Genomic DNA, 20,054 nt, shown 5'->3' on the forward strand with positions numbered 1-20,054 from the left:
AAGTCGAGAGCACAGGGAAACGAATTATAATTCAGGGAAAAAGTTATAATCTAGTTGATTTAATTTGTGATATGGTGACGAATCGTAAAGAACTCTTATCCTTTGACGATAATCTATACACCCTTCTGTGTGTATCAAACTTTCCCAAAAGTCTTATTGGCAATAGGCAAATTCTAAAGAAACTAAGAGAATATAGTCCTCCAACAACACCATTTAAAAAAGAAGAAGATTCAATATTTGAAGATACTAGCAGCACCACTGATTTTATAACACCTGTGGCTGATAGTCAAAAGCGAAGACGAATTGATTCGCCCACCAGTGTGCAAAAGGGGAGTGGACATTACACTACGTGTCTACGTTCAAAATGGATGAAGTTCTGAAAGGTGTCTATGAAAATATTGGTGAAGCGGGAAGTTTAAGTTCCCCCAAAACGCTTTCCAAAGATGTCTCCGTCACCACCACATTAAAAAGTGCAAAAGAGTATCTAGAAAATGAGCCGAGTTACACACTGCATCTAAATCACAAGCTTCGCAGTAAACACTATCGACAAACTAAAGCCTTTTTCCCTCGGCATATAATGCAAACGGATCTTTTAACTTTAGACGCACTTCAACAGCGTCACAATGCCCCCTACAAATATATTCTAGTGGCAATCAGTATCTTTAGTCGCTATGCCTATGCCATTCCACTACGATCAAAGAGAGGTGTTGAAGTTGCTCGGGGCATTGAAAGTATTCTAGAACAGGATTCATGTAGAAAAATTCAATCGAATCGTGACAGCGAATTTGTTAATCCCCATGTGCAAAAGGTTTTTTTGGAATATAATACAATACTTTATCATAGTCGAAGTGTTATAAAGGCTGCATTGGCTGAACGATTAATAAGAATAATTCGGCTATTCATTTCAAGATATTGCACATTGAAAAATACACCGGCTTTTATTCATGATTTAGATAAAATCATGCAGATATACAACCATCGACCCCATCGATCTCTGTCCAACTCTACACCAACGGATGTTCATTATAGTGAAAATACATTTGATGCTTTTCTAAAGCAATACTCCAAGGGTGAAAAGAGAAAAAGAAGAAGAAATTCAATGTTGGTGATACTGTTCGAATTAATAGAACCACCAATATTTTTGAAAAGGGGAATTATTTATGGAGCACCGAACTTTTTAAAGTGTCCAAAATCCTAGACACCCTACTCATAACTTATCGACTGCGAGACACCAAAGATGATGAGATTCTCGGCGGTTTTTATGAATATGAACTGCAAAAAGTTAGAAACACTAGTGAAATTTATCAAACTGAAAAGATATTAAAGAGTCGTACACGCCATGGCAAGAAACAGTTGCTTGTTCGCTGGCTATGATACAACTCAGATTTTGATTCTTAGGTCAGTGCTGAAGATATTAACAATGCCCAATGATTTCTATGTGACTTTCAAGTCCAATGTTTCTGATCCTCTCTACAACGACTTTAATAGAACAAGTAAATTCTGGACAAAACTCTCCCCCACCATTAAATTCGAGGGACAGTATGAAGTGGCTCTTGTCGATTGTATTCTCAAAAATATCTACGACATCCTGAGAAAAGGATCGTAGATATGATATCAAAAGTAGACCCTATGATTGGCCACCACCACCAGGTGATCAAGAACAAATTCAAAAAATCAATTGGTTGGATTATCCATACATTGAATTAGCCTATGAGGAACTCGCCTGTATGAATGATTTATGTCGTTCTATTAATAAAAGAATTTCCGCTCGTAAAAAAGGTGCTTTTCATTTCAACTATTCAATGGAGGAGGGCAAGATCTACATTAGTTCACCTATTCAAAATCGGAAGAGGGTGCAGGATCTAACAACTAACAGCTGTTGTTTTCACACACGACTATATTTTGTTTTCCAATGTCGTGGCTGTACATACAAACATTCTCTCAACATTTATAGTAACGCTCCTCGTCTGAACGACTTTCTAGTGGAAAATATCCTTTATGACCTATACAGTATTGATTTCAGTGCCCTAAGAGTAAAGTGCTTTAAAAATGTTTGTGAATTTGTTTATTAATAAAATGTATATATACAACAATGTCTTTAAATCTTCACTTTTAGATTTCTTCATCTTCGATGTATAGGCAACTGTCGTGAACCACTAATGCCGATAAATCATTTGGATTCACTGTATATTGATCATGATTGACTGCAAAGTCAGGGTCACATTTTCTACAATATAATGTAACTTCACTCTGGTCATATCTCTTGGTATAGTCAATGATACTATTTGCATTCATATTATGAAATTCACGACTTTCAATCTGTCTATTTGAAGCAATATTACATATAGTGTTTTCAAGTGGTGAATCACATTCCGTCACAGCCAAATAAAAATCACTTGGTTTATAGTCATAGTAGGCAGTGTCATCACAGCGGTGACGTAGAAACCAAATTGTATTGTTAGCCCAACAGTTGAATCGTAGACCAGATTACTCTTCCCATAATAACTTAAATACACGACGATACCAATCTCGTAGAAATAAACTAAAATCAAATTTGAAGTTGTTCCCACTCATAGCAGGGTAATTTTTTTCTCGCTTATCACATTTCTCATAGCGATAATTGAGAACGGATGCCTTCTAAGATGTGAGTCACACACCTCCTCAAGATACGAATTACATCCATTACTTTTTACTGATTAGCCTATATGTACTTTAAACGGGTTGCGTAATCTACACTTTTCACTGTAGTCATCAATAATTATACAATTCTCACATTGATTCCAACTGCCAAGAGTGTACATGCACAATGGACATATATAGAACATTTTTCGGTTTCCGATGTCAACTCACTCACAGCTAAAACAAAACTGATCCTCTTCGTTCGATAAATTCAATGAGAGGGAAATGGTGGGGGGAGGAGTAGCTCTGTGACGTTACCTCTTTCGAATGATGGGGTGAGCCATCTACATTGAATCCATTGGCAATATTTTCAAAAGTATATCCACAATATGATTCTGCTTTGTTTCAATTAATATATCAATAAATTGACTATAAGCATTTGAATCACATTTTAAAAGTTTCATACAATAGTCCAATGGGGGAGAATCACTCCTCATTATATTGTCAAGTGTTTCCCGACAAGAGAATATCCTGTGTTGAAGAGATAACTTGAGAATATCGTCATCCAAAATCAAATGTTTTTCCATAAACACTATATTTGATCTAATTTTCTCTGTCTCAAATTTTTTCATTTTTCAAACCTTTCACTCTGACTGCTGACTCTATACTGACCCTTATGCGTTAGCCCTAACCAGAAAAGAAAGAGAACATTTTTGACTTCAAAACAATTTTATTGAATAATTAGAACAACAACAACATCAATAATATAGAGCTTGTACAATTAACGATACTGTTTATTGTCTTCAATATGTTTCACCAATGCACTTAAAGCACATTGAAGTCTATTCACATGTGCTATATCAACTTTAGCGGCGAAACATAATTGATCCTCCATTTTAAATTTGCTCAAGGATATCATATATCTTGCATATGCTGCATCCCATTCCAGACAAAGCCGTGAACCTTTCGTGATTTCCACCGCAATGTTTGGTGCTCTTGTACTATTATCATCAACTCCACTATCAACTTCTAATAGGGTAAACATTCCACTCATCGCCATCACAAATATATATCCAAATGAGTAAAGTTAAACTGTTCTTCTTCTCACTCCTTTGAATTCTATTCACAGACTAATAAAACTCGAGCAAAAATCCTTTCTTTATATTCCATCCGCCGCTAATATGTAAACAAGCTCTCTGATTGGCTGAGAAGGAAACACGTGATCTAACTGTTTCCGGGAAAGTCATAACATTGCCTAGAGCAACAACAACAAATACTATTTCTGGACACCATGACATTCACGATCGATTACGCAATCAAGTTCTCGGAAATTCACTTCCCCCTCGAGTCCTAGATCAATAACATTGTTCCCGTTAGAATTCAATGCGCATGTGCAACCTTCGCCCCGGAGTTATTACACATAGAAACATCAAATAAATCGACCTTGGAAAAAGAGGTCATTGACCGATTACGCAATCTTTCTCCCTAGGGATTCCATGCCCTTATTAGGACCATAAACCACGTGGTGATCGTGGGAGTTTTAAAAAAAAGTGTCCGGATCGGGATTCGAAGGGGTATTGTAATCGTGGGGCTGGTACCCCCTCCTCTACTCATATAAGGTTTTTATAGAAAGCGTTGTTGTAGAAGCTTCAAAAAGGACCCATTCGATTTAAAATTTAAATTGCTAGTTTACTTCTATACGTTCGATAGTGATGGAATATCAATTGACACCATTTTCGCGTTCGCCCTTTTACCAAACATACTCAACACATACTTTTTGATAGATATTTTGTTACACGCAGTTTAAAGTTTTGAATATTACACTGTTTAGCAGGACACTCCCCCCACAATTTTCAGGGCCAAGTTTATAAGTTATGCCCTGAGGGTATGTAAGGTTTTTATTGAAACCTTTGTCGTAGAAACTTGAAAAAGGGTTCATTCGATTGAAAATTCAAAGGGCTAGTGCCCTTTTTAATAGTTGAAAGTGATTGGACGGCAACTAGCCCCCCCCCCCTCTCACGTCCACCTTTTCCCCAAACATATCCAAACAAAATTTTTAGATAGCCATTTTATTCAACGCAGTTGAAAGTTTTGGAAATTAGGTCTTTAAGGATAAAAATCCATCCCCACACAACCCTCAGGGCAATGGTTGTAAGTTATGCCATGGGAGCATGTAAGGTTTTTATAGAAAGCGATGTTGTAAAAACATCAAAAATGGCTCATTCAATTGAAAATTGAAAGTGCTTATAAGTTATGCACCGGGGGCATATAAGATTTATATAGAAAGTTGTTAAAGAAATTTCAAAAGGGGCTCATTTGTTTGGAAATTGAAATCGCACTTTTTAATTGTTAAAAGTGAGTGGAGAGTAATTAACACCCCTCTCACGCCCACCATTTCCCCAAACACATTCAATCAAAGCTTAGGGATAGCCATTTTTTTCAACGTAGTTGAAAGTTCTGGAAATTATGTATTCAAGGACGACAAACCCTTCAGAGTCCCCAGGGCAAAGGTTGTAAGTTATGCCCTGGGGGCATATAAGGTTTTTATAGATAGAGTTGTCGTGAAAACTTCAAAAAGGGCTCATTCAATTTGGAAATGAGAGGGCTAGTGCCCCTTCTAATAGTCGAAAGTGATTGAAGGGTAACTAAACACCCTATCACGCGCACCATTCCCCCAAACAAATCCAATCAAAATTTTAAGATAGCCATTTTGTTCAACGTAGTAGAAAGTTCTGGAAATTAGGTCTTTGAGGATGACAACCCCTATGCCTTCCCAAGGCCAGAACATAATTTGCAGTTTACTGAAAAAAATATAAATGTTTTTACTTTTATAATTTTAATGAATTAAATAATATTAGCATTCTAATTACTAAATATCAGTATATGTATATTAAACTGACAATGCATATTCATTTGTATTTTTTTTCAGTAAAGTGCAAATTATGTTCTGGCCTTGGGAAGACATAGGAGTTTTGAGCACAACTTATGTTATTTTCTGCTCGTTTTGGGTTTGAATCGGTTATTTATTGTAATTTCTGTTCGTTTTGGGTTTCATTTGAAAACAGCATGAAAACTACAGGTGCATGAACTCTCAAATGTTCGCTGGGGAGGCAAGCATTATTTTGATTCATTCATGCGTGCTCTACAAAATACATAATTAGCCTAAACCCACGACCTCCATGGCAGGCAACAAGCAATTGAAAGTTAATCTAGGAAAAGCTTGAGGTACATTAATTTACTAGAATGCAGTCGTAACTCGGAGCCAAAGTTGCATAGCTAGCAGCAGGCAGTGCATTTTGAAAATTTTGAAGTTTTTTTATCAGCCTTATACTCAGTAAGTTAGGATAACCATTACCCTACTTCAATAATAGGAAATAGAAAAAAGTATATTTTACAAATTTGACTAGAAACAGAAATTTCTTTAAATAAACTTTTTCACATATTTTCATATATCTCATTATTTTTTTTCCGCGATCTCTCTTTTCCTACTTTCTAATGCTTACTACTAACTTTTTATTATTTTTCTTCTGCCTTGGATATTTCACGTACCCTTAGCTAAGTTAATCACCTGAAGGGCATTCTTAGCAGTAGATGACTTTAATAACGAGACTGAAGAAAGGGGCTTCTCAGCTAACTGTATTTTTCCATTGAACCTTTGAAGCTGAAAATTCACATTCCCTCTATCCATATCAAAGATAGCAGCACCAGAGAAGTCGGTTTGGAACGATCCTTGTATCTGTGATCCTGCCTTTAGAGATTCCTTCCCAAATAGAAATCCTATCTTAGAAACAGCTTTTGTATTTATCCTAAAATGAAAGTTTTGTCTAAAGAAAATGGAGAGTTAAAAAAGGAAGACTTTTTCCTATTTCTAAATTATATAACTTAAAAAGAAAAATAAATAGCCATGTCTAAGAAACATAATAGCAAAAATATCATTTTCTATACAAAGTTCCTATTTCTTGTTTCTTGGTAAAACAAACATTTTGGAAATAAAGTGAAGGAAACCTATTTGTATCCTTTATGGCGTGTGACTTAAAAAAGCAAAATAAATTGCCGTGCCTGACAGATAAATTAGACAAAAGAAAAAGTTTTTCTTTTTTAAAAATATTTCTTTTTCTCTGTAAAATAAACTTCCAGTTAAGATAGATATACATGCAAGTGCTACAAAATACGAGATATCAGAATAGGAATATCCTGGACTCTGAATTAATTAAATGAAATACTATTTTTTTTAGATACGCTATAACCATAGATAGAAAGACATTATTTATTGTTTAATGTATTTGTTTCTTCAAAATAAAAGTTGTTTAAATGTATTCTGATCAATTTTATTCTTTTATTGTATAAAACTAATCTTAAATCCCGACTTAAAACTCTGTTCTTTTATTATATAAAAACTAAGTTTTTTCAAGAGATGTTGTATGTTTTCGTGTTAATCGTATCAAGAGACAATTAGATTTTGTGTAAGGACTTTCCTGTTGACGATCATATAAAAAAAACAAGTTTTTTTTAACTGAAAGTAAGAACCAATTTTTTTTTAAACTGAAGTAAGCACTTTTTAGTACTTTCATAAGAGTTATTTATTCTAATTCACGGCCTTTGTGTTTAAGGGGTCATTATTAAGGGGCGAATGGTGCCCACGCACAAAAAGCATACAATTCAATTTGGATAATAGGGGGATTCGGAAATGAACGGGTTTTTAAATATTATTTGAAATATTCTTAAACGGAATGCCGTACATTCAGTAAGGCAGTGTTTTCATGTCTCTCTGTTAAGGGTCGTTACTTCGCTGATTAATTTTCGGGTTACCGATTCTGAATTTTTTTTCCAGAAAAATAAAAGCATAGAGATTACTTAATCTAGTGGCAAGAATCTGTAACATTTTAGCAGGAATCTAACATTTAGCAAACTCTTACAAATGACTAGTTGTAATCAAGAATATGTGGTTTGACTAGTTAGAAGGGAGTAAGAATTGGTTGAAGTTTTCAAATGAATGCATTGGAGTAAATGTTTCTATACAAAGTGCCCTGTACCTTGACGGAGGAAAATAAAAAGAATGATTCAATGGTGATTTTAAATAAACTGGTAATTTTAAGAAATGAGGTTATTTTGATTGAGGAAAATGTTATACGCGGGGAGGATTTTTCTGAGGGGGAACCGTCTGAGGAGGGAATTAGCTAACACAATAAATACTTGACCAGCAAAAAGAAACTTTCGCTAAAAACCTAATTCGAAACTCCATTTTTCATTGGGTTTGCCCTACTCGTTAAAAATAAAATATTTCCTCAGAAGCAAGGTCGTATCCAGAGGTGGTTTATCCCCTCTGAAATTTTTCTCAGACTCGTAAAAACTCAACCAAAATATACATAAACAAATTTTTTATGCTTTTTTTGTCCCCCCCCAAAAAAAAAAGAAAAACAGACACTGTCTTGCTTAGAAGTCATGCAATCAATTTTATTTGTCCCTCGATCAGTGGCGTAATTTTGTCAAAATCCTGGGGGAGGGGGGGGGGAAGTTAAAACAAATTTTCCCAAATCAAATGAAAATGACAGTGAAAACTGAAAAATTATCCATATATTACCAGAAAGGCAAAAATATACTAAAGAAAACTGCTTGTTTCTCTGGATACTTGTGGATACTTGGGGTTCTTGTAAGCACCACAATTTCTTTTAGAGCCTTGACTAGGTCCTGGTCTGTATTTTCTTCTTTCGTGACAGAAGCAATTGTACTCCTTACGAAATCGCGCATCGTTTTATGCACGAAGGGGTAAGAAAATTCATGAAGATGGGGCTTTCCTTTTATCTTTTGGCCCAGACTGACCTTCAAAATAAAAGAAAATTTTTGTTAATTTTGAAGAAATTCCTACCACGGTTTTAGCATAATCTAGACAGGAAAATTTCAATGACAAGGACAGCTAAGAAGCGTAAATTTATATCCAATATATAGTAATAACATACATATGTATAAATGCATTCGTTTTCAGCATTTGAGACTTTTTTATTGTATGTAGTATTTAAACACTAATTCTGATACACATTATCTTTGAATCCATGTATGCAGTTTTATTTACCCGTCAAATCGTTTAGAAATGACTCGTGGATTGCCATATTGTGTGGTCTTCTTCCGTCCAGAACTTAGGGTAATATAGCTTCCATAAATAATTTTATGTATGGAACGTCCGCTTAATGTGCCCTGGCTAAGTGGACGTGCGCGGGGTTGAGAATTCTTTGTCCAAGGGGCACGGGTTCGATCCCTGGCGTGGCTGGTTATTTGGTATGGGACGAGGGTCAGTGGTGTGACTCTGTAAGCTCAGCCAGAGTCGACCCAGGTCTAAATGGGTACGTGGAGAAATCTGGGGAAGGTAAGCAGGAAGGGTGTGCGAAAGCACAAGATGGCTGGCCCCAACCCCCCATTGCACTTCCTGGCTGAAGGGCCACGAAACGGAGATCACCACCGTCGGCTTGGACCTTAAGGGTCTAGTGCCATCATGCTTACTTTTACTTTTACTTACATATATAATTTTGATCTAACCCCTATGCTACCATTGCTGAAACATAAAACACAAAACTCAAATACAAGAAGTACTCAAACCGCAAACAAATATTTTTTTTTTCATTTGCCTGCCTCTAAGGTAGTCCTACCCTATTTCTGTAGCTAAATTTGGCACTGGAGCAATATATAATACCCACCGCTATAACTGTATCAAGAAAATCAGACACGAAACCCGCCAAAAGGGTATTTGCAATAGAGAAATGAAATGCAAAGCGTGGTTTTCATTGCATTTACAATATTTAAACTTTTTTTTTTCGGGGGGGGGGGGGCTAGGGGGAAAGTACCTAGGATAGGTTACATATTTAATATATGCTATGCTGTACCCCCCCCCCCTCATCCCCTAATTTGCAAATATATAGCCCAAATTTGTTTCTAAACTATTAAATATTCATCCTATTTTTTTTATTAGCATTAACCAAACTTGACTTCTTTTGTGGGTACCATATTATGCGTAGCCTACCCTTAATTCTTAGACCTTGTAATAACCAATATTTAGATTTTACCGATGTGACACTAAACAAAATTTTAATCTATGACAAAAGAGGGGAGGGGGCTTGGTCAAGATACAAAAATCACACTTCTTGTGTGATCACACACAAGAAATTTGCCCCTTTCATCAACAATTCTGTTTGAACTTTAGAGCAAATGTATTGCAGATTGGGAGTCAGTTAAAGAGAGGATAATTTCAGACTTTAAACAATAATCTATAAAACATATAGGGCAAGGTGGATGGTACACAGTTCAGCAGAAAAAATAGAGGATCCCAATGGAAGGAGAATATAAAGATTAAGGTACAGGGATGGAATGCATGAAGCTGCTCCATCTCTCTTACCATGGACAGATTCATCTGTATACATTTGTCTCTGATTAGGGTAATTTTTCGAAAATAGTTTTCACCACATGATGATATAGAATCAGGTTTTCATTTATAGAAATAAGATGATATTGACAGTTTGGCCAGCCTATTTCTTCTGGAGGGGGTACGAGCACATAAGGCTGATTAAGAAAAACTTTACCAGTTTATCTTGACGAAGCTAATTCAAATAGCTCAACCGATTAAAAAAGGCTAATTTTTTAAGTCTTCTGAACTAAAATAAATCATACTTAAACACTGTTTCAAAATATTACAATTTATTACATGGAAAAAAAAAAATCTTACTTAAACATAAAAAACAATCTTGAAAATGCATACGAACTCAGGACGGTATTGATAGGACAATGTTGTAACCACCTAAAGGAATATTCAATTTACCTGTCCATTAGGAATCAGATTATTTGTCCATTAGGAATCTGATGAAAATCTTCTGTCGCGACTTTAAAAAAAAAACATTAAAAAAGGTCAAAACTCTATTGTTTGAAAAAATACTATTGCTGAAAAATCGAGAACTAAACGATCGCAGAGAGCTGAAACTAATTTGCATAAATTCTAGCGATTAAATCTTCCTTTGTTTCAAACGATGTGAGTTACCAACCTGAATCTTTATCCTGGAGTCAGAAACTAACCAAGAGTGTAAAGATAGTTCATTGGTAACAGTATTGGTGTCCAGCACCCGAAATGTACAACAGAGAAGACACAAAACAACTTGCACACTAAGCGAAAGAAATAGGGCAATGAGCCTACAGCAAGGGTACTTGCACTTATCATTATTTGAATAAAGACAACTTGGAACAAATGCTTTAGCAGTATTATTAATAGACTCGGAACTCCAGTTGCTGATAAGAATTAGATGACCAAAAACACTAAATGACCCAGAAAAATCAACCGGAGATATATCTTCAATTACTACCCTGGGGGGTTGTGTCGACACCGGAGTTTTTGTTATCTGACCTTTGAACTATTTCAAAAAAATGGCTATCTCAAAATTTTTATCGGATGGGTTTGGGGAAAAACAGGGCGTGGGGGGGACTAGTTGCCCTCCGATCTCTTTTGACTCTTAAAAAGTGAACGAGAACTTTGAATTTTCAATCAAATGAACAGTTTCCGAAGTTTGTACGAGCAGTTCGTCACGAGCAGGTCATTTTTAAAGAATTGGAACAAAATTTGAACTTTAGCGTAAAAAGCGTAGAATTGACTAGGGGGACGAACCACCTAATATACGTAATAAAATATACGAATATAGAAGTTCGTTACGTAAGGTAATTCTTAAGTTACGTATATTTATTATCAATAAAAACGTTCATAAATAAAATTAATCAAATTTCAAGAAAGCCATTAGTAGTAAGGGTATAGGGAATACTAAAAATACATGTAAAAATACATTGAATTGCGCAAGGAAAACCCATGCCTGAGACATTAAACTTACGCGTGAATATTTTAAAAGTTGGCACACTATAATGCATGTTATGAAACTATAGTCAAGGTTTTTTAAACTTGGCAAGGTATAAAGTAGTCAAACATGTTTTGGGAGCATGCACGAAATTATGTAACTCAACCATAGTGGTTTTTCGAGGTAAAATCCGTTTTTTTTGTCCTTGAAATCCCGTATAAAATGTTCATGCATTATAATTTAATTTTTATTATGTTTTAGCATATCGAGCATAGTACACTGAATTTTATTAACTTTGCAACAATGGATATTTCTATTTTCAATGTGAGTATAGTTTACTGAATTTATTTCCAGATAAATGGTATTTTACCAGTAAATTCAAATTTCAGGGGGACTTAGCCCCCCCCTCCCATCTAACAATACAAAACCTTAAAATGTGATGAGTATATTCGATAGAAAACGCTAAGTATGCTTTTTTCTATTATGCAAAACGAAAACCTCCTCCCCCATTGTTTTGTTAGGAGCATAATTCTTTACTTTTACATATTTCGTTCAAAAAGTGGTTTTTCCCTATTATATTTGTTTAAGGTATTCCGTCCTTTTCTGATCTACCTAAGGATATTTGTGTTTTATCTTGTTAGGAAAAGTGACAATTTCCAAACTACCTTTTGTATGTTCTTTATCTAGAATTATAATTATTACCATATGCCAAAGCATAGTGCCAATAATTTCCCTGAGAAACGAGATTCTTGCTTTGGTCAATTAGGCGAGAATGAAGTCTTTGAAATGTGATATGCGAGTGATGTTTGAACAATGTCATCAATTTAAAATAGGGTGTAGCGTTACCGTACACTAAAGTCGGAATTGATTTTATAAGGCAAATTATTTTATGGCAAGATGTTTTTTGAAATCTCCCATCCCCCCAAACTAAAAATTTTCCAAAATTTTACTTTAGAACCCTTTTTTTTAATATTTCTAAAGTGCTAATAGATATAGACTCCTACAAATATCAGAATCGGCTTTATAGGCCAAATTATTTTATGTCAAGATTTTTTTGAAATCCCCCTTCCCCCCAAACTCAAAATTTTACTTTAGAAGCCTTTTAAAATATTTCTAAAGTGCTAAGACATAGAATCCAACAAATATCAGAATCGGCTTTATAGGCCAAATTATTTTATGGCAAGATGTTTTTTGAAATCTCCCATCCATCCAAACTCAAAATTTCACAAAATTTTACTTTAGAACCCTTTTTTAAATATTTCTAAAGTGCTAATAAATCTAGACTCATACAAATATCAGAATCGGCCTTATAGGGCAAATTATTTTATGGCAAGATGTTTTTGAAATCCCCCTTCCCCCCAAACTCAAAATTTTACTTTAGAAGCCTTTTTAAATATTTCTAAAACGCTAGGACATAGACTCCTACAAATATCAGATTCGGCTTTATAGGCCAAATTATGTTATGGCAAGATGTTTTTTGAAATCTCCTTTCCACCCAAACTAAAAACTTTTCAAGATCTTACTTTAGAACCCTTTTTTTTAAATATTTCTAAGTCTATAATAGATCTACGCTCCTACAAATATCAGCATAAGCTTTACAAGCCAAATTATTTTACGACACGATGTTTTTGAAATACCTCATCCCCCCAAAAAAAAAATCTTCCTTTAATAGCCTTTTAAAATATTTCTAAAGTGCTAAGACATAGAATCCTAGAAATATCAGAATTGACTTTATAGGTCAAATTATATTATGGCAAGATGGTTTTGAAATCTTCCATCCCCTCAAACTATATATTTTCATAAATTTTATTTTGGAACCCTTTTTTTTAAATATTTATATGGTGATAATCGACATGGAGTCCTGCCCATATCAGCCTTATCTTTACATTGCACAGCATATTACTAAAAGATGGTTTTGAAATCCCCCTTCCCCCCAACCTATAAATTTTCCTTCAAAGGCCTTTTACAATATCTATATAGTGATTATAGTTCTTCAGTGCTACACTTATAAGAATCGACTTTATAGGCCAAATTATTTTATGGCAAGATGTTTTTGAAATCCCCCTTCCCCCCAAACTCAAAATTTTACTTTAGAAGCTTTTTAAAATATTTCTAAAGCGCTAAGACATAGACTCCTACAAATATCAGAATCGGCTTTATAGGCCAAATTATATTATGGGGAGATGTTTTTGAAATCCCCCTTCCCCCCAAACTCAAAATTTTACTTTAGAAGCTTTTTAAAATATTTCTAAAGCGCTAAGACATAGACTCCTACAAATATCAGAATCGGCTTTATAGGCCAAATTATTTTATGGCAAGATGTTTCAGAAATCCTCCTACCCCCCAAAACCAAAATTTTACTCTATAATTCTTTTGAATTATCTCTAAAGTCAAAATAGACAGAGGTGGAAAGACTCCTCAGAATTGATTAAATAGGGCGTATTTATTTATGAGTAGATTTTTATGAAATCCCCCTTCCCTCCAAACCCATTAATTTACAAAATTTAAATATAAAAGATATTCTTTTAAATTATTTATAAAGTGCTAATAGTTATAGGACAACAAACATCAGAATAAACTTTAGAGGACAATTTATCTGTAAAAGGGAGGTTATTTTCCCTACTAAATTTTTCTTCTTTTTAAAGGAGGATGAAGATTCCTGCAATCACTCTCCCCCTGAAAAGAGACCAAGATGGGGTGATACCACATCGATGCAAGCTGCAAGACCATCCATCATCAGATATGCTAGCTCTATTACAAGTTCTCTGGATCAGCCGGGACCCTCTCATGCCAGTGTCAGCTCTATACAGACCACTATGCAACCTGGTCGAAAATTCAAGAGGGAATGGATGCTTTCTCATAACGTTACTGCTGCTGCTGCACAAGATTGTGAGGTCACCCCCTATCAAGCACTGCCGGCCAATGCAAGGCGAGAATGATGTGGCCCCTACAGCTCTCGACATGCAAGCTGCAAATTTAAATATGAGTTTTTAAATATTATTTCTCGCTAATGATTCTTTTTCCCAAGTCAATTTGAAGGAGTGTGTGAGCGGTGCATGCACCGCTTATTTTTTTTCTGGCTACCCGATAATTCATAGAGATAGTATAATGAGTATTGCAAATTCAATAACGGCTTAATTATTTTCATTATTTTGTTGTGTGTGTGTGTGTGTGTGTGTGTGTGTGTGTGTCAGCGGTACATGCGCCGCATCTACTCGATAATTCATTGATATATTATAATGAATAGTGCAAATTCAATAAAGACTTAATGATTGTTGTGTGTGTTTGTGTGTATGTGTGTGTGTGTATGTGAGCGGTGCATGCGCCGCATCTACTTGATAATTCATTGAGATAGTGCAAATTCAATAACGACGTAATGATTGTTATATGTGTGTGTGTGTGTGTGTGTGTGTGTGTGTGTAAGCGGCGCATGCGCCGCTTATTTTTCTGTCTACCCGATAATTCATGGAGATAGTATAATGAATATTGCAAATTCAATAACAACGTAAGGATTTTCACTATTTTATTGTGTGTTTGTGTCTATGTTACTAACAAAATTTGTAATTTATTATGTATTTGTTCTGTAAATAATGCTTTAAGCAAAAAGTATTTAGTTTAAATAATTCTAGGAGGAATTGAGTTTTATGGGTGGTATGGAAAAAAAAATGAACATGATTTTTCAACTTTATGAAATAATGCTTATTTCCCATAGAAAATAAAACCTTTTTTCTATAGATTAATGATATAGCAACGCCATTGAGTGATGAGACATCAGCATTTACTGGACCAACTCTATCACCACCAACGGAGTTCAGTGACGAACCTTCATTAGTTATGGAGAATATAGAATGGCGAAGAGGTTTTCCTAATAATGTTTTTGAGGATATGGTTAGCCTAGACGATTTAACTTGTGATATTGACATGTTTGAGGACCTGGACTAGGTAGATAAATTTATGCTTGAGTATTTAGGAGATGTTACTATTGCATCTGAACCGGGTCCTCATAAAAAAATTGCGTCACAGGACAATACAGGCTGGCTTGATCAATTGTACCCAAACACCTTGGAATATGTGCTATCAGGCTTAAGGGGCCTCATGCTATCTCCATCCAATGTATTTGAACAGACTGGGGGTGGTGCTATTGACTATTTTATGTCCCCCCCCCCACCTTACTGCTTAATGATAAAGCTAGTACTAGTAACAATACAACAACAACAACACCAGTATCCCCTCTTCCAGATTTTTTTCTGTCCAACTATGCCCTCTACCACACAAAGGTCTACTGTACCAATGTTGGTTATCCATACAACTCTCTAGTATTGGATGACATCGTAACCTATCCCTTGGCCATTAAAATTTCATGCGATAACTATATTTAAGCCTGTCTTTAGCAAAATATGGGGGCGTGGGGGTGGGGGTCTGGTTAAAAGCCTCAATAGCACTAAAAATATTTTTTTCAATGAAAATGCGGGTGAGATATATTCGAAATACTTGCACACAGAGACGTTGGCAATTCACCCGCATTTATCAAATTATAGGGAGGTTTTTCTAAATTGGGCTAATAGTATTCAAAGTAAGTGGGAAAATTATAACGAGGGGGGTAGTGGATCTGTGGTTTTATTTATTGAGAGTTTAAATGTTAATATATGTAGGTTTAAAAAGGATTTTATTGTAAGAGGTGGGGCTGGGGAGAGGGCTATAGTTTTAAAATATCATTCAGATTTAGAGGGTTGTAGGGGGATACAACGAATCTGTTTCGATACGACGCTAAAGTGTTTCAAGTATGCATTTTTAATTGCAGCATACAGACCTCTTCAAATAGATGCATCGAAGAAAAAGTTGGATAAAATGGCAGTTAATGGTAGGGAGGGTTCAAAGTTCCCCATAGTATATTTCAATTGTTTAAATGGCCAATTTCCCGTGAAATTATAAGGATTAGATATTTTCGAGCTGGCTAATGCATATTTAAAGATTGGTGTCACGGTGTTGCAGTATGAAACAGAATTTGAGGAGGGCCACCGTTCCGATAAAAAGGGTGTATTATTTCCAGTGCGGGCTCCTTCAATTGAATCATTAGAACATTGGGTGTGGCTTCTATACACCCCACCCACAAACTCCAATTCAATTGGTCATTTCAATCCAATTACGGATATTAGTAGGGTTTTATGTGAGGGTAAAAAGCGGGATGGTGTGTGTTATTACTGTCCAACCTGTCTCTCCAGATTTCGCTCTGATTTAAAGTTAAAGCATCAAATGAAACACTGTAAACGTCATGGACACCAGGCTGTGGAGACGGTAAGCGGAGATAGAGCAATCTTACGTTTAAAAAATTTCCAAAACACGCTCTTGCAGAGCAATAAGATCGCTTTGGACTGCGAAGCGAAACTTACAGACGTGTGCGATCCGTCAAATTCAAATCGTGTTAAAATACATGAAGCCATAGGGGTCTCTTACGCTCACGCGCAACGAAATTCCAATAATAACATGCAAGTGCTGGATGTAGTTGAGATGTTGGGTGACGGTGAAGACTGCATGCGCTCGGCATTGGTCAGTCTAATCAAAACAGCGAATGGTGCAAATTTGTGCCTTCGTTATACAAACTATCCTATGCTCCTATCACCAGATGACAAAGTGGCCATTAAAAATCGTAAAATGTGTTGGGTTTGCAAGGGAGAATTTGATGATGGTTTGGGAATGGGGGAGGAGGAAGGTGATCGACCAAGATCATTTTTGGCAGGAAATTGCATCGGGGGGGGGGGAGTAACTTTAGGGGGGTAGCCCATCAGTCATGCAATTTAAACGTTAGACAGCAATATTTCGTACCTGTTTTTATACACAATTCCAATTACGACTTAAAGTTTATTCTACCGGCGTTTGCCCGCATTGCCAAGGGTGGAGTTGTAGATGACAGCATGAATAGATGGTTCTTTTTCATATAAAATCATACCCAAATCATCGAAGAAGCTACTGCTGCTAGAATTCATGTGGAAAACAGTTGACAAGGGTAACACGTGCCTGAATAAAATCCCTTTTTTAGACTCTTTCAGCTTCTTCCCCAAATCTTTAAGTCAATTGATTGAGGTATAGAAAAGTGACAATTTTGATCTTCCCCCTCCTCAAACAGCGCTTCCCCGATGATGAAATGTGTGATTTATTAACTTGTAAGGGTATATATCCATATGATTATTACAACTCTGGCTCGAGGCTAGATGAGGTGTCACTACCGCCCATTGAAGCTTTTTACAATTCTCTTACTGAGAGTGAGTGCACCACTAGCGACTAGGAATTTGCTAAGAGGGTTTGGGCAAAGGGTGGATGTAAAAATGGGTGGGATTATTGTAAACTTTACTTGGCCAGTGACGTATTCACTCTTCTGGACATTGTGTGCAAATATACGGATAAAATCTATAAGGAATTTGGGTTGGATTTAGGTTATTATTTTTCCACTCATAAGTTGGTGATGGACTTAATACTCAAAATCAGCAAAGAAGAAATTGGTGTGATCGCCGATGTTGATCGGCATCTGTTTTTAGAGAGATCAATGAGGGGTGGGTATGTTTTTCACGGGGATCGTATCATGAAACTGATCCTACCGGACAGCACACCGGTGAAAAGTCGGACGCAGTTTTTTTGGATATGAATTCCCTTTACCCATCGGCAATGTCTAACTACTGTTTGCAGTGTGGCAATTATAAATGGCTTGACAATCCATGTGCTTCGAATTTCCCCGATATTGCCAGTGTTGAGGAGAATGGGGCACAGGGATGGTTTTTTGAAATTGACGGTTAAATACCCATGGAAATCCATGATTCGGTAAAACACTTTGTTTTTCCGTTCATAAAAAGACCGGTGGGTAGGGACTCTCTGAGCCCCTACAATTTATCTTTAGTAGAGGATGGGAGTACCTTCAAAACAAAAACTAATTGTCGACCTCAACCCGAAACAGAATATCGTTGTTCATGACATGCTATTGAAATGGATGGTGTCCAATGGTTTCAAGGTCACAAAGATTCATATAGCCCTCCAATTTGATCAAAAGCCTTACATGAAAACATTTATTGACACCTTTGTCAGTAAGCGTTCACAAGCGAAAACGAAATTTGAAAAAAAGTCTATAAACTAATTTTGAACTCAGCTTTCGGTAAAATATACGAGGGTGTACGAAACAGAAGTCGATGTGACATTGTAACCAATCCCAAAGATTGTGCTCGAATCATTGCGGATCCAAACTTCACATCGTTCTGAATCATAGACTCTGACATGGTGCTCCTACACCGTAAGAAAAGAAACATTGTTTTAAATAAAAATATTGCAGGCGGAAATACAATAACTGAAATATCCAAGAAACTCATGTTGTCATTTTATTATAATGTATGCAAGTTACAGTGGCCGATTGAGAGACAAGTTCATGTATATTACAGGGACACTGATTTACTCTTGTTATAAGTCAACACTAAAAATCTATTCCATCATTTGGAAAATGGTGAGTACATTAGCTAACGAATGGACTACACTAATTGGGACGAATTCCTGCTACCCAGAGCTAGTGAAACGCCAGTCCCCAAATCAATTGTTAATGCTAAAATCTGAAACGGGTAGCGATCTGACATCAAGTGGTGTGTTTCCTGGTCCGAAGGAATACTGTGTGGAAACGCACAACAAGGATATCAAACAAGTTTGCAAGGGGGTACCTACACACTTTGTAAAAAATAATTTCGACATGAGTGTGTATAGAAACTGTGTGGAACGTAGTTTAGTGCCAAGGGCGAAAGTCATGGCGATTTGCTCGTTATAATTTAAAAACTACACAGTTAGAGTTGAGAAAAATGCCATGTGGGCCATATCGGACAAAGTCTTTGTACTTGAGGATGGTGTGATGGTACTACCACACGGTCATTATTTAATTTCAGACCGAGTTGAATGTATAGAGTACAGAAAACAACTCGGTCTAGAAAAATTAACTTAAATTCATTGAAAAAAAAGTATAAATTGGGTGGGAGGGTTTTTGGGTTAATGGGGTGTTTTTTCAATTCTTTTTTCCATATCATAAACAATTTTCAATGTGTGTATGTGTGTGTGTGTGTGCAAGGCAGATCAATTTCCACTATTTAATGCCCCCGGCCCGGGCCCACCGCAGCGGGGCCCCCGCTTCCCGTCACGCAGCGCTTCCCAGCCCACCGCAGCGGGCCCCTGGCCACCGCAGCAGCCACCCCCCCGGGGGGTAGGGGGGGGGGATTCCATACCAAATGCTGTAAATAAAGTGATATTATTTCAAGTGCTTTATTCTAATAAATGTTGTATTTCTTATATACAAAAAAAGTGTATTTATTTAAGTGTTTTATTCTCTGTGCCTATGTAAATGTTGTATTTTTTATTATAAATAAATTAAAAAAGTGTATTTTTTCATGTTTAATGTGCTTTCATGTTCAATGTAATATTTTTTTAAGTATTTTTACTTTTTTATCCGTATAATACAAGAAAATATGATTCTTTATTCGTCTTATTCTTCTTGAACGGAGTAGTAATAGGGAAATTATTTAGTCATTAGACAGCCATAGTCTACAGTTAGTTGTCTGGGTGAACTGCTGAAGGGAACATGTATCAATTTAAAACACC

The 20,054-nt window shown here is 36.0% G+C and overlaps 1 protein-coding gene across 2 annotated transcripts in view; it reads right to left on the reverse strand.

Moving 5' to 3' along the window:
* The window catches only part of LOC148947172 (uncharacterized), a 238,625-nt gene that overhangs the window by 96,984 nt on the left and 121,587 nt on the right, over positions 1 to 20,054 (reverse strand). Inside the window, exons 1-2 of one of the 2 annotated variants that reach the window (XM_089097300.1) lie at positions 8,201 to 8,425; positions 6,188 to 6,425 (exon numbers count right to left, since the gene is read on the reverse strand). In XM_089097300.1, coding sequence (XP_088953426.1) covers positions 6,188 to 6,425; positions 8,201 to 8,367 — 405 coding nt within the window. In that variant the 5' untranslated portion in view covers positions 8,368 to 8,425. Of the gene's footprint in view, positions 1 to 6,187; positions 6,426 to 8,200; positions 8,426 to 20,054 lie in introns of those variants that run through there. The other variant, XM_089097301.1, reaches the window with a different exon arrangement.

This window comes from Artemia sp. Qi Xiang Cuo, chromosome 11, assembly GCF_049724085.1.
Source record: "Artemia sp. Qi Xiang Cuo chromosome 11, ASM4972408v1, whole genome shotgun sequence".
Classification (NCBI taxonomy): domain Eukaryota; kingdom Metazoa; phylum Arthropoda; class Branchiopoda; order Anostraca; family Artemiidae; genus Artemia; species Artemia sp. Qi Xiang Cuo.